The 13,615-nt window shown below is 49.6% G+C and overlaps 1 protein-coding gene across 3 annotated transcripts in view; it reads left to right on the top strand.

Moving 5' to 3' along the window:
* Window positions 1-13,615, top strand: part of SLCO3A1 (solute carrier organic anion transporter family member 3A1) — a 325,398-nt gene that overhangs the window by 61,866 nt on the left and 249,917 nt on the right. For all 3 annotated transcript variants that reach the window (XM_021099372.1, XM_001924347.5, XM_005666296.3), the window contains exon 2: window positions 7,718-8,183. In XM_021099372.1, the coding sequence (XP_020955031.1) occupies window positions 7,718-8,183 (466 nt within the window). The remainder of the gene's footprint in view (window positions 1-7,717; window positions 8,184-13,615) is intronic.

Raw genomic sequence — 13,615 nt, 5'->3', positions numbered from 1 at the left:
GGTCTTCCCTGGTTGACCTGCAAGGCAGCAGGGCAATCTGTTTGCCGCCAGGGCAGTTACAGGACGTGCTGTTGTGTTGTCTTTTGTTACCTGGTTCTGCAGACCTCGGATCCTGCAATTCACAAGTGAATGCCTGGTGCATGCCATTTCCCCTGTGTCCTAAATTACCCTCTCCAAGGAGCTGTTCAGATGAGAAACAAAACCACACAATACGCCTCCCCGCACCTGATGCAGTTGCTGTTGTCACTACTACTTCATCACGGGGAGGTTGGTGCCCAGGCTTATGCGGTTAAGCCCCTTCTTGCTTTGCCTGCAAGAGGATGTCCTGGTATATGAGGCAAGAAATTGAACTTGGCTTGCGAATTCTCTTCATGGGATTAAAAAACAAACAGACCTGTGTTAAAGTGGTTCCTGGAATGACTTCTCTGTGTCAGCAACAGGAGCGCTTCACGAACTTGTTACAAAGGGCCGGGGTTGTTACTGCCAGACACAGGAATAAGGCCGTTTCCCAAACTGGATGGATGGAGAAGGGTAGCACATAAATGGGGCAAAACCTGTGGCCAGATCCAGCCCCGGCTTGTTTTTGCTAATAAAGTTTTCTTGGAACCCAGCCCTGCCCATCCTGTACAGACTGCCCGTGGATGGATGGTGCTTTTGTGCTACGATGGCAGAGTTGAGTAGTTGCTACACGGATTATGTGGCCCAGAAGCCTAAAATATTCAGTGTCTGACCCTTCGTGGAAGAAGTGTGCTGATTCCTATTCAGGAACCCCAGGAAGGGGACCTTTCTCTGACTACTGTTTACTATGAGATTGATGTCCAGATTATTTCTGCAGCTGCTCCCAGCAGCCCTGGGCCCTGCTGCTGGGTGTGTAGTTTGAGGGTACAGGGCCCTTGCAAGTTCCCCAGGGGTGGCCTGCTGCTCTGACATCCGTATCCTTCAGGGCAGAAGAGCTTTTCGATACAGGTTCTTTGTACTCCCGGGCTCTTCCCTGCCTCCCAGCGCTCTTAGCCCTCACTCTGGCTCCAGATTGAGCCGGGGAGGAGACTCCCCCAGGTCCTCTTCCTCGACCCAGGCCTCTCATCAGCTGCCGGCTCCACCGCATTTCACACCCGAGGCATCATACACAGGCTTCCTCCTGGGTGGTCCTGCCAGCACCGCCTCGTTTCTCATCAGGACCTTGAAATAGCTGTCTGGGTGGTTTCTCCGCCCTCCATACCCTGCAGCACCGCCAGGATACTGTTGCTGAAGGATGGCTCTTGCTCAAGAGCCTCCCTTGGCTCCCCGTTGACCTTCAGTGGGACCCTCAGCCTAGCCTCCAAGGCCACTTTATCTCCTCAAAGTGCTCACAGCCCAAAATGTCTTCTTCCTCCCTTTCCCCGGGGTGGTGTGAACTTCCCCTCCGCCCTGCCTTCTCCACACCATTGATCTTTTTGCTCTTACAGTGTTGTGGCCTCACCCCCTACCTACCGGCTATAAAAATCCCGTTCATCCTGGGAGTTCCCATTGTGGCTTAGCAGTAATGAACCCGACTAGTATCCATGAGGACGTGGGTTTGATCCCTGGCTCCACTCAGTGGGTTAAGGATCTGGTGTTGCTGTGAGCTGCGGTGTAGGTCCAAGATGCGGCTCGGATCCCGTGTGTGTGGCTGTGGTGTAGGGCAGCAGCTGCAGCTCCAATTTGACCCCTTCCATATGCTCTAAAAAGACAAAAAAAAAAAAAAAAAAAAAAAAAAAAATCCAGTTCATCCTTGTTGCATCCCACGTAGATCTTCCTCCACAGGCTGCTGCTCCATTGCATTTCCCTGGATGGTAGGCTGGGTTGTTAGGACCGTTTCTTTCTGCTCTTCCCAGATTGTAAATCCCACTGGGCAGGGATTCCCTCTCAGCCGTAGTCATGTTACTTGCACCTCCCAGGAGGTAGGCGCTCTGTGTGTGGCATTGGATTGGAAGTCACACAGCATATGAACCTGGGATAGTTAGTGGTGGCCCCCTTTTTTTTTTTTTTTTTTTTTTTAAATAGCTGCACCTGTGGCACATGGACATTCCCAGGCTAGGGGTGGAATCAGAGCTGCAGCTGCCAACCTAGGCCACAGCCATGGCAACACCAGATCTGAGCTGCATCTGCGACCTACGCTACAGCTTGTGGCAGTGCCAGATCCTTTACCCACTGAGCAAGGCCAGGGATTGAACCTACATCCTCACAGAGACAATGTCGGGTCCTTAACCTACTGAGCCACAATAGGAACTCCTTGACTCTTTTCAGTGTGCCTACTATGGGCCAGCTGCTTTGAAGCGTGGACTCGCAGTGCAAGTATTGTTATCCTCATTGCACAGGTAAGAAAACAGCTCAGAAAGGCTGACTTGGCTAGGCGTTATCAGAGCCAGATTTAAACTTGAGGCTCCCGTGCTCCAGTGCTGCATGAACATGGCCAGGGTGCACTGGTATAACCATCCACGCACACATGGCCCCCTCCAGTGTCCATACCATGTGTCTGCTCTGCACACACGGGCATGCACATACGCACACACACACATCTCTACCTGCCTGTTCGTTAGAATCACTTGAGAACTTTGAAAATACTTATGCCCAGGCCCAGCTCTCACACGTTATATCACAGACCTGGTCAGGGAGGGGGGCAGATGCTGGTGTGTTTCTCCAGGTGATTCCAGTCCTGGCCCAACCCCCCCTCCCAGGCCAGAGTAAGAAAATAGACAGGGGGAGGCTTTACAAGGACAGTCCTGAGCTTCAGCTGCTGCCTCAAGAACTTGGCTGCTTATTCCGTGCCTCCCTGATAACCTTGGCCCTTTCAGATTGAGGAAGGGCTCATCTGTCCCTGGCTGTGGTCTCTGGGTGCCTCCTGTCCTACAGCATTTCTGACAGCAAGACTGAAGGTCTCCCTTTGGGGCTGGGCCCCCTTTGCTGTCGGTGGCTTGAGTGTGTGCCTCCCTGAAATGAAACCCAGATTTCCCATAGGAGGGGCAGATTGGACTTGAACTAGAATCGAGGGAGTGCTTTCAATTGGTATCCATTAAAAAAAACAATCTCTGGAGGCAGTTCCTCTTGTGGCTCAGTGGTAATGAACCCCACTAGTATCCATGAGGATACAGGTTCCATCCTTGCCCTCGCTCAGTGGATTGAGGATCCAGCGTTGCCTTGAATTGTTGCATAGGTTGCAGACGTGGCTCAGATCTTGTGATGCATAGGCCAGCAATTGCAGCTCCCCAATTGGACCCCTAGCCTGGGAAATTGCATATGCAGTGGGTGCAGTCCTAAAAAGAAAAACAAAGAAAACAAGCTCTGCAGTCTTGAGTGGGGGTGGGCTTCTTGAGGAAGGAGAGCCCCTTGGAGCAGTAGTTCTCAAAATCTGGTCCCTGAATCAGCAGCGTCCGCATCACCTAGTAGCTTGTTAGAAAATGTAAATTCTGGGAATTCCTGTCATGGCTTAGTAGAAACAAATCTGACTAACATCCATGAAGATGCAGGTTGGATCCCTGGCCTTGCTCAGTGGGTTAAGGATCTGGCGTTGCCATGAGTGTGGTGTAGGTTGAAGATGCGGCTTGGATCTGGCACTGCTGTGGCTGTGGCTGTGTGTAGGTTTGCAGCTGCAGCTGCGATTTGACCCCTAGCCTGGGAACTTCCATATGCTGCTGGTGCCGCCCTAAAAAGCCAAAAAAAAAAAAAAAAAAAAAAAAGAAGAAAAAGAAAATTCCCAGATGCCTCCCTGAGCTACTGAAGCTGAGACTCTGACTGAGGTTGGGGTTCAGCTCTGATACCTTCCAGGTGATTTTGCTGCCAGTGAAGGTTGAGAACCACAGTTCTCGATTGGTGGTGAGCATGTGTGTAGACACCTGGAATGCCAGTGGCATTCCCCCCCCCCCTGACGCCGGGCATCAGAGAGTTTTATAAAATCTCAGACCCCTGGGCCTCATCCCAGGGTTTGGGAATCTATATTTTTAACAAGTGCTGCAGGAGATTCTGCAGTGCAAGTGGGCTTTTTATTTTATTTTTTATTTTTTTGGAATCGTGGTAGCATCAACCTGATAAATATTGCATTCTTTTAATAATAACTTGGTATCTACTTGGCACAGGGTGAGGACACTTCCTCTCTTCTTTTCCTCCTGGAGTTGCGGCTCCTTTGTCTCTAATTATCAAGACATTTCCATCAGTCCTGTTACCCATTAAGTACAGACAGTCATTGCCGTTAGCAGGCATCTTCCTCATTCCTGGATTGTTCATTGCCACATAAAAGCCACAAGTGGGCTTATGGCCTCATGCATACTTAATTAGTCCAGCTTCTCCAAATTGTGTTTTAAGTGAGTGAAAATGGTCTCTGATCTAATTGATCCACAAAGCATCTTTTCAGAAGGTTTGTGTCACTTAACTCTGGGTCCAGAGAGGTGTCCCTGAGGCCTTTGAGAGGCCACGGGGTCAAGGAAATAAAGACCCTCCTAGTTTCTGTCACCCCTGTGGGTTGTTCTGCAAAGAGCAGGTTTGTGGCAGGACAAGAAGGGCAGGCACAGGCCTCAGCTTTCTCTGGAAGAGCTGATTCTTTGTTGTTTTGCCCACAGCTGGCTCTCTCCCCACCACTCTTACCTGTCATTATAAATGTCCACACCTGTGTGATATTTTATGACAGGGCACACCTGCTAGAATGGAGCAGTTGTCATGTTTCAGATATGCTGCCTAGTATGAATGTCGTGAAGGCTCATGAAATATGGCATCTGCTCCAGCCCTGCCCACCCTTCCTCCCACCACCGTTGCCTTTCACTCCTAAGGTGGAGGTCACCAGGCTGCAGCCCTGCCAGCCCACTCAAGGTGACTCTGGTGCACTCAGGGGGACCTTGCTTAGATGTGTTCACTCTGCATCTGGCTTCTTCTGGGCATCTCTCAAGCCTCAGCATCAAGGCCTGAAGGACACCCACCCTGGGGAGGGGTCCTCCACCTCCCAGGCAGTCAGGCTGTCTGCTTTTGCACTTCCCAGCGGCGTTGCAGATGACAGGCCTCTGTTGGAGCATTTATTCCATCATGCTTGTTTGTGTTAAGGAGCAAAGAAGAGACTAAACGAAGCCTTGTTTTCACTCGCCCAGACTTTTCAGAAAGATCTTTGATCGTCCCTGGGAATACTTTTAAAGCCACTTTTAAGGAGACCAGGACTGGCTCAACTTCTTTTCTCAACATTTGCCATACCTGGTGCTCGAAAAATAGTTTCATCACATCATCAGGGCTGCCTGAATTGTGAGCTGTCCTTGCCTAGGTGAGAAACACAGTGGAAACTGGCATCAGAATTAGAATGCCGGCTGTAGAGGGCCACTCAGATATCCTGCCTCCATCAAGACCTGCATCTATGTTGGGTGGTGCTCTGCAGAGCTTGCCCCAGGACCAGTGCTGGCAGAAAGGCTGCAGTCATTTGTGGTGTTTTGGCACTGTGCTAACCCACGTAGAATCGCCTGGGGTAGGTGGGGGGCTTTAACAAAATCCCAGGGCCCAGGATGCCCTAGCTCAGAAAGTCACAGAGGAACCAGGCATCTGAAATTTTTAGTGGTTACCAAGTGCATCCCATCAGAAGGTAGCATTGAAAACCCCTGGCTTAAAGGAGTCTGTTTAAATGTGTGGGGTTGAAATGAGGCTAACAGGAATTACTGGGCTACTGTCTGTTTTTGATAATAAAGGTAAGTGGAATAGAGGCATGCATATCACTACAGGTGTGTGTCATGTGTGTGGATGCAGAGAGGCTGTGGATGCTGACACCAGTGCACATGTTTATGCGTTTGGAGGAAGGCTAGTTCCACCTGACTCTCTTTCCTCCCTTTCCTTAGCAGCACACGCTCAATCCATCAGCAGGGGCAGCCCAATCTCCCCAAAGATGTAATTCTGTCTCATCAGGGCTGCTTAGATTTTCCTGTACATTTCCACTGACACGGTATTGACTCGGACCTTTCCTTCTCCCTTCTCTCAATCATAGTCCGGTCTTCTTCTCTTGGCATTCACTTCTTCATTCTTCTGCCATCCATCCTCCACACTACGGCCCCACCTCTGTTACTCTTAGGGTTTTAGAGTCTTTGCCGTCATTCCCCATACCCACAATAAATGGTGATGATGGCTGTGGATAGCCCCTGCCTAGCATTTGTACATACATGTGTTTACTCCTGGCACCTGTTCTAAGGGATAGCCCTTTTATCCCCATTTTACAGATGGGACAGTGAAAGCACAGGGTGGCATACCCAAGGTGACACAGAGTCAGGACGGCCCAAGAGCTGCTGTGGTTCTGCTGCCCCACCCCTGCTTCCTTGCCTCTCCTGGCGGCTCTCCGGCCAGGTAGGGAAAGGCTGCTCAGTGCTAATGGACTTTTCATCCATTCTGTCTGATCTTCACATCCATCCCACCTGTGTGTATCATAATTCCTAATTCGTAGAAATCAAGGCTTGGAGAGTTAAATAACTTGACCAAAGTCGCCAAGCTAATTAAGGAAATAATGGGTGAGATTCAGATCAGGGGTCCTCCCTCCACGCTCTGCCTTCTTTCCAACACACTGAAGGGATTAATTCCTTTAGGGTGGCATCCTTGTTGGCTTCTTGCGGTCTGTGGCCAACCTGTCTTTCCAACTATGTGTTTTCCATTCCATTATTAAATCATGCTGCCTGACTTTTGCTCATGCTGTTCCTTTCACCTGGAGTGTGGTTCCCTAACCAGCTAGGGTTGCTGGACCTCTCAGGACAGGGACTCCTGTCTTGCTGCCAATACCCTACGTGGACCCTAGGCAGGGCATTCGCGTTTTCCCTCTGCCTCCAGGAGCCCAAGCTAGTGCATTGCCTCTTGACTTTCCTTGTGTGATTTCTGCATTATGAATGTAGCAGGTTACAAACATACATGACTGCCTTTCTGCCAGGTGGCATCTTGAGGCCAGGTGTCACCCCTTCCTCCTGTTTCTATTTTTTGTGCCTATGGCAACACCAACCCACAGCAGATGTTTTGTAGGTATTCGTTAAGCCAATGAAAGGCAGACAAGAATGCAGAGGTGGGAAAAGGCATAAAACTATTCCACCCAGGGGACCTTGGTGGGGATAGAGTAGACAGAATAGTTAGGGATGTTTATACTGGATGACCTCTAGGGAAATGTCCATTGTTTGGAAATTTCCAGAAAGGAGCAAAGAATTAACGATTATCCTAATGAGCTACTCTAGCTTGTCCATCCCCCCCCCCCCCCCCCAGGTTTTAGTGTCTCTGTGTTTTTGTTTCTTTCCTTCAGGTATGCTTTGCTAATAATAATAACCTCCTGGTAAAAAGCCTGTGGATCCTTTATCCTCCAGCATGGACTTTTATAAATAGGATGTAGTTGGGAAAAAGCTTGTGAAAGCTGTGGACTTTAGGACTCTGGCCGGACTCATGAGCCGTAAATGGTGGCAGCTGTGGGGATGGGGAGGCGTTTCTTCCACATAGAAGCAGAACCTTTCAGGATGGAAACAGGTGCCAAGGAAAACTTCTTCGCCAGGGGGAAGGTTATTTCTTTAACCACTGAAATTCTTTAACCCTTGGGTTATCATACTAAGTAAATGATTTTTGGACTCTTCCGGTTGAAATCACTCGGCACATCTAGTTAAAAAACTACCCGGCTAGAGGGCCTGGGATACACACGTGCGCCGCGCTTCGCGCAAAGGGGGCCTCCTGGGTGGTTTCTATTTGCATTGATGTTGAGACTGCGTTTTGCATCCCACAGGTGAGCGTCCTCACCACCCTGGAGCGGAGGTTCAACCTGCAGAGCGCCGACGTGGGCGTGATCGCCAGCAGCTTCGAGATCGGGAACCTGGCACTCATCCTCTTCGTGAGCTACTTCGGGGCTCGCGGTCACCGGCCCCGCCTCATCGGCTGCGGGGGCATCGTCATGGCCCTGGGCGCGCTGCTGTCGGCGCTGCCGGAGTTCCTGACCCACCAGTACAAGTACGAGGCGGGTGAGATCCGCTGGGGTGCCGAGGGCCGAGATGTCTGCGCCGCCAACGGCTCGGGCGGGGACCAGGGGCCCGACCCGGACCTCATCTGCCGCAGTCGCACCGCCACCAACATGATGTACTTGCTGCTCATTGGGGCCCAGGTACTCCTGGGCATCGGTGCTACCCCCGTGCAGCCCCTGGGTGTCTCCTACATCGACGATCACGTGCGGAGGAAGGATTCCTCACTCTACATAGGTAGGAGCTGCCCCAGCGTCGGGGGGGCGCTGTTCACTTTTGATTGTTAGTAACTGGGGCGTGTTAACAAAGAAAGGAAAAAAGTGGGCTCCTCAGCTTTTAATTTTGCCAGAGCACCAGTTCTCAGACCTGGCTACACATCTCCGGTGTTTTGAAAAATGCTGATGCCTGAATTTCATCCTTGGCAATGATGGTGTAGTCCAGTCAGGGGTGCATCCTGGGTATCACCCCTCTTTTAAGGAGCGCCCCAGGTGATTGCAGTGTACAGGGGAATTTGATCTCTACCTTGCTGGAGCCTCAGCAGACCTTGAGTGGGAAGACATGGTGAGGAGGGGTTTTAGGTTCATTAATCTGCCTTTGTGTGTGTGTGTGAGGATTTGGGACCTTCTGGCATTAGTCATGGAGGTATGCTTGGGGTGTCTATGTATTTTTAATCATCAAAATTATCTCCTGGTCATTGCCCTGTTGAAACCCAATGAGAGAGGTGATTACATCTCCAATTTTTGGTGTTACTCAAAGGTGGTGACTTCTTGTAAGTTTCTTTTCTCTAGTGGGGGTATGCAGTGGAACTGGATATTTAGGAAGAAATAAGAATTTTGAAAAAAAAATTGTTTTGCTCTGTAGTGGTCTCTGCTGTTTTATACTGGAAGGATGGAAGCCGTTTGCCCGTGTAGGGTTTAAGAAATATTCAAGTGGCAAATGGAACTTACAGCAAACGTGGTCCTTCGTCACTGCTTCTGGGCCCTGTTGGGTGGTCATTTGCAGAGTGAGGGCTGGCCTGCCAAGCATCTCCATCCCTTGTTTACCAAATCTGATTCTGCCTCCCACCAACAATTGAATTGTATGACACAGCCCCTGTCACTGAGTGCTAAGCTTTGAAAAAATTACCTCTGCCTGTGGAAGCCTTGTGCCTCCAGAAAGCAGTGTGCCTTGGAGTATAAAGTTAATTATAACATGGAGCTTTAGGTTAAAATAGAATTTGCACAGAATTTGTCCTAAAGATTCATATCTGCCAAGCTTCCTCTAGACACTGCCCAAGCTTTCTGAGACAGGAGGTTTTGGAACAGTTACACACTCACAGCCTGATTTTTTCTTCCCCCCTGTAATTTTCTGTCCCAGCGGTGGAGTAGATGACTTTGTTGAGTAAATATGTCACAGATGTATGTCTCAGCCCTCTGTGAACAGGCTCTAGGCAAAAAGGGTGGAGAGTATGTGCCTTTCCACCCAGGAATGGAGCCCCTGGGGGTCTGGTCACGACCAACCTGTGGAACACAGAAAAGAAGATTGCACAGGCCGGAGAAAATCGCACAGGCCGGAGAGGGCCAGTTCCTGCTCCCTATGGGTAGGGGTTTCCATCATCGTGTCTGATGGTGGGCACCATGGGGAAAGGGGACAAAGGAAATCTTTGACATTTTGATGCTTTTAAGGCTTCAGTGAAAGCCGCTCCTTATGAATCTGTTGCAGACCAGGGCCACAGCATGTAGGCAAAACTTAGTCTCCTGACATCCAGCCGGGCAATTGGTCTCTGGCTTGATTGTTGTCAGCCTAGGACCTTAGGATAGATGTTTTCTGGTGGCCATAATACCAAGTAGATAAATCAGAGCACAGGGAAAGAAATGGGGAGTGAAAAGCTGAGTTCTTGTCTACGATAAAAATCAAGTAGAAAAATTTCTCCTCGGCATCCCTCCTGAAGTCACACCAGTGCTAAATCACCCCTGTTTGGGGGAGCAGGCTCAGGGCCCCCTTCCAGAAGTCTACCTGACTGAGTTAGGCTGTGGTATTTCCCAGCATTGGATGCAGCCTGGTCTGTCGGTGCAAGATTTTAGGATATGGAATCGTTTTGGTTTTGTGGGAGGTGGAGCAGCGGGAGGTAGGGCTGACCCTACAAGGCATGGGAGCCTGGTCTCATTTTGAGATCTCGTCTGTGGGATTTACAGTAAGTCTTTGGTAGGAAGAATGTTGAAGCCAAATTTCTACTAGGGGATCCATTTCCTTTGTGATAGTTACGCATTCGGAGTTGGGAGTGTCCGTTTGCATGGTGCATGAAGGTTTTGGTGACATCTGGCCAAATTCCAAAACGTGACTGCACAGGGCTGTGGAGGTGGCCTTCCTGAGCATCTCCGACTGGTTTCATGGGCCTGTGTTTGTGGACTGGTTACAACAGAGAGCAAGCCTTCTGCACAGATTGGCCTCTGTAGGTGGCCTTTTACTCTGTGCATGGTTTGAATTCTCTGGGTACAATTTAAGAAGACCATGGCATATGCAGAGCATAACTGATTCAGTCATTTATTGTACAGGGCGTAAAAGGTGTTTGTGATCAGGAGACTGTTTTAGCATTTATCTCCTCTAATAAGGAGCTAGTTTCTGAAGCCAAATTAAGTGGCTTTAGAAAAAGGGGAAAGGCCACTGAATGCGATGGAAATGAATCATGGCTTTTAAAACTCTCTGCAGAGGGAAGGGCAGTCTGAAGGGACTGGTCCTGGGACTGTGGGTGTTGATGGGGACCCTTTGGGTGTAATAGCACGTGTGTCTCTTGGTTCTAGCTCCTGCAAAACTGGTTAAGAGGGAGAGGCCCAGCCATCTGATCATGCATCTAACATATGAGTGTGGCCTGGAAGTTGAAAGGATTATAAATACTACATGTGTGAAACAGAGGTCCTTCACTCCCTTCTTGTGGGTGTCAGCAGGGAAAGGGATGATAGCTATGTGATGCTCAGGCCGCAGGTCGCTGGCAACAAGCCCTGCCCCTGGGTGGCCTGCATGGAGGATCAGTAGCTGGGTACTGTCAGCACGTCTGTAGCAGTGTCCTAGACACCCTACCACCAGGGGGAAAGGGAACCGTTCCATCTTGAATCAAGCTGATATTTTCCACCCAGGCGACTATTTGCCTCAGCCTCTTGTGGCCGAGCCTCTGCCAAACTCCTGGATTCCTCGATGGGTCATTCACCGGGGGCTTCTCGGGCTGCCACTGTTCTGTAGCTGCTGCTGCCCAGCCTGGGGAGGGAGCCAGGGGAGCTCATTACCAGGGGACAAAACCTCATGAATGGGGATACAGCTCAGCTGGCAGGCTTTTCAGGACCACACAGTGTGGAGCCAAGCCTCACAGTGTGGCAGGATGGTGACCCGTGGGTGGCACGTGGCCCTCTTTCTTCCTAGAGGGCCTGAGTGGCAGAGGGGACTGTTTGATGTGGCTGCGTGACTGGGGTCCATGAATCCACCCTTTGGGAGTTACTCGCATGGCTGGCCCATGTTGTGACCTTCGATGAGCTGTTTTCTCAGCCGCCCTGCTTCTCCAAGTTCAAAGCATGGCCTGTTGTGTTGTAGGCAAGAGTAAGTAGGCTAATGAAATGGACTCACTGAGTCCTTTCATTAGGTTGTTGTGTCAATTGGTTGGTGCCTTTTTTTTTTTTTTTTTCCTGAGGAGGAAAAAGCTCCAACTGAGAGTGGTAAGGATTTTTAAAATAACTATATTTTTAGTTAAAAAGTATTACATGTTCATTGTTGACAACTTTGGAAGTATAAAACCTTTGAAGAATGATTACATTTAGTTTTATGGTTCTATAAAATCCTTTCCCTCTTGTATTTAAATGCTTTCCTATACACACAAAAAATGTGTTTATAGTAAACAATATTTGTAACTTTGTTTCTCTCTTAATATTCCATGAGCATTTATCCATGTCACTAAATATTCTTCTATGATGTTATATCTGCATACATAATATTCCCTTGTGGATCTATATCGTGATATTATGATATTTACATGCCCTCTGCTATTGAACATGGATTTTTTAAATGTTGCCGTAAGAAACAAAGCAGATGGTGAACTGTGATTCTGAGAGGTTAAATAACTTGCCTAAGATAATGAATGGGACTGAGCACAGGGTCTGAGAGTAAAATGGTTTTTTTTTTTCCAGGTGCGTCTGGGATCTCTGACAAGCCTGGGTGGGGGACGGAGGGCTGGAGCATGGTACAGGGGATCAGGTGCAAGTAGGGGCATTCTGTGAGACAGCCTGAGCCTTTAGGAAATAGAAATCAAAGGAGCCAGGAAGGTGAGAAGAGAGCCTTATGGTCTCAAGTCCAAAGGGAGAGGTGTGATTGGATCAGAGAATGGAAGTGAAAGGCAGGACAGAGAGTTGGGAGGAGGAAGGAGGGAGAGGAAGGAGAAGAGGATGGCTGCTGACAGTTCAAGTCAGTGTTCTGGAAGGAGGTTGTGCCCCTGTTTCATGGTTGCCTTGAGTAGAGATGGGCGCAGATCAGAACTGTATTTCTTTTTGCTTTTTTTTTTTTTTTTTTTTGTCTTTTGTCTCTTTTTGTCTGTTGTTGTTGTTGTTGTTGCTATTTCTTGGGCCGCTCCCGCAGCATATGGAGGTTCCCAGGCTAGGGGTCGAATCGGAGCTGGAGCCACCGGCCTACGCCAGAGCCACAGCAACGCGGGATCCGAGCCGCGTCTGCAACCTACACCACAGCTCACGGCAATGCCGGATCGTTAACCCACTGAGCAAGGGCAGAGACCGAACCCGCAACCTCATGGTTCCTAGTCGGATTCGTTAACCACTGCGCCACAACGGGAACTCCTCTTTTTGCTTTTTTGGCAGCAGTTCCCAGGCCAGAGATCAAAGCTGAGCCACAGCAGTGACAATGCTGAATCCTTAACTGCTAGGCCATCAGGGAACTCCAGCTGTGGATTCCGTGTTCTGCTTACCTCTCTCCAGAACTGTGGACACCATACCCTTACTTGGCTGTTCCTTCTATTTTGGAACCCTGATGGCCATTAGGAAATGACCCTGCGTTGTGTGAGACATCTGTCTCCTTAAACGCTGTACACGCTGGTTCTGGTTCTGCCCTCTGGGCCCACGCCGAGAGATCATGATCCCTCTCTCATGTGTTGATAACTCCATAGATGGCTGAGCACCAGCGTCGTGTGGGCGGGAAAGGGCACCTAAAACGTGGCTCTTCTGTGCTGGGACCTCTGCTCCGTCCATGTCCATGATGCGGTTTCCCACCACACTTAGCTGCCATTTGCCCCTTAAGGAGAGATGCCAAGATTCGGCTTGTTACTAGAGGACAAAACCAGGTGAGGGGGCAAGCAAAATTTGGGTACTATATTAGTTTTCTAGGTTGGTCACAACATAACCTTGCAGAGTGAATGGCTTAAACAGTGGAAATTTATTTGCTCACAGTTCTGGAGGCCAGAAGTCCAAGATCAAGGTGTTGGAGTTGGGTTCCTCTGAGCCCTTGCTCCTTGGCTTGCAGATGGTGCTGTCTCGTCCCTGTGTCTTTTTTTTTTTTGCTTTTTGGGGCTGCACGCATAGCATGTGGAGGTTCTCAGGTTAGGGGTCAAATTGGAGCTGCAGCTACTGGCCTATGCCACAGCCATGGCAATGTGGGATCCAAACTGCATCTTCGACCTACACCACACAGCTCATGGCCGC

This window comes from Sus scrofa, chromosome 7 (assembly GCF_000003025.6).
Source record: "Sus scrofa isolate TJ Tabasco breed Duroc chromosome 7, Sscrofa11.1, whole genome shotgun sequence".
Taxonomy (NCBI): domain Eukaryota; kingdom Metazoa; phylum Chordata; class Mammalia; order Artiodactyla; family Suidae; genus Sus; species Sus scrofa.
This window is presented reverse-complemented; position numbering and strand designations above follow the sequence as displayed.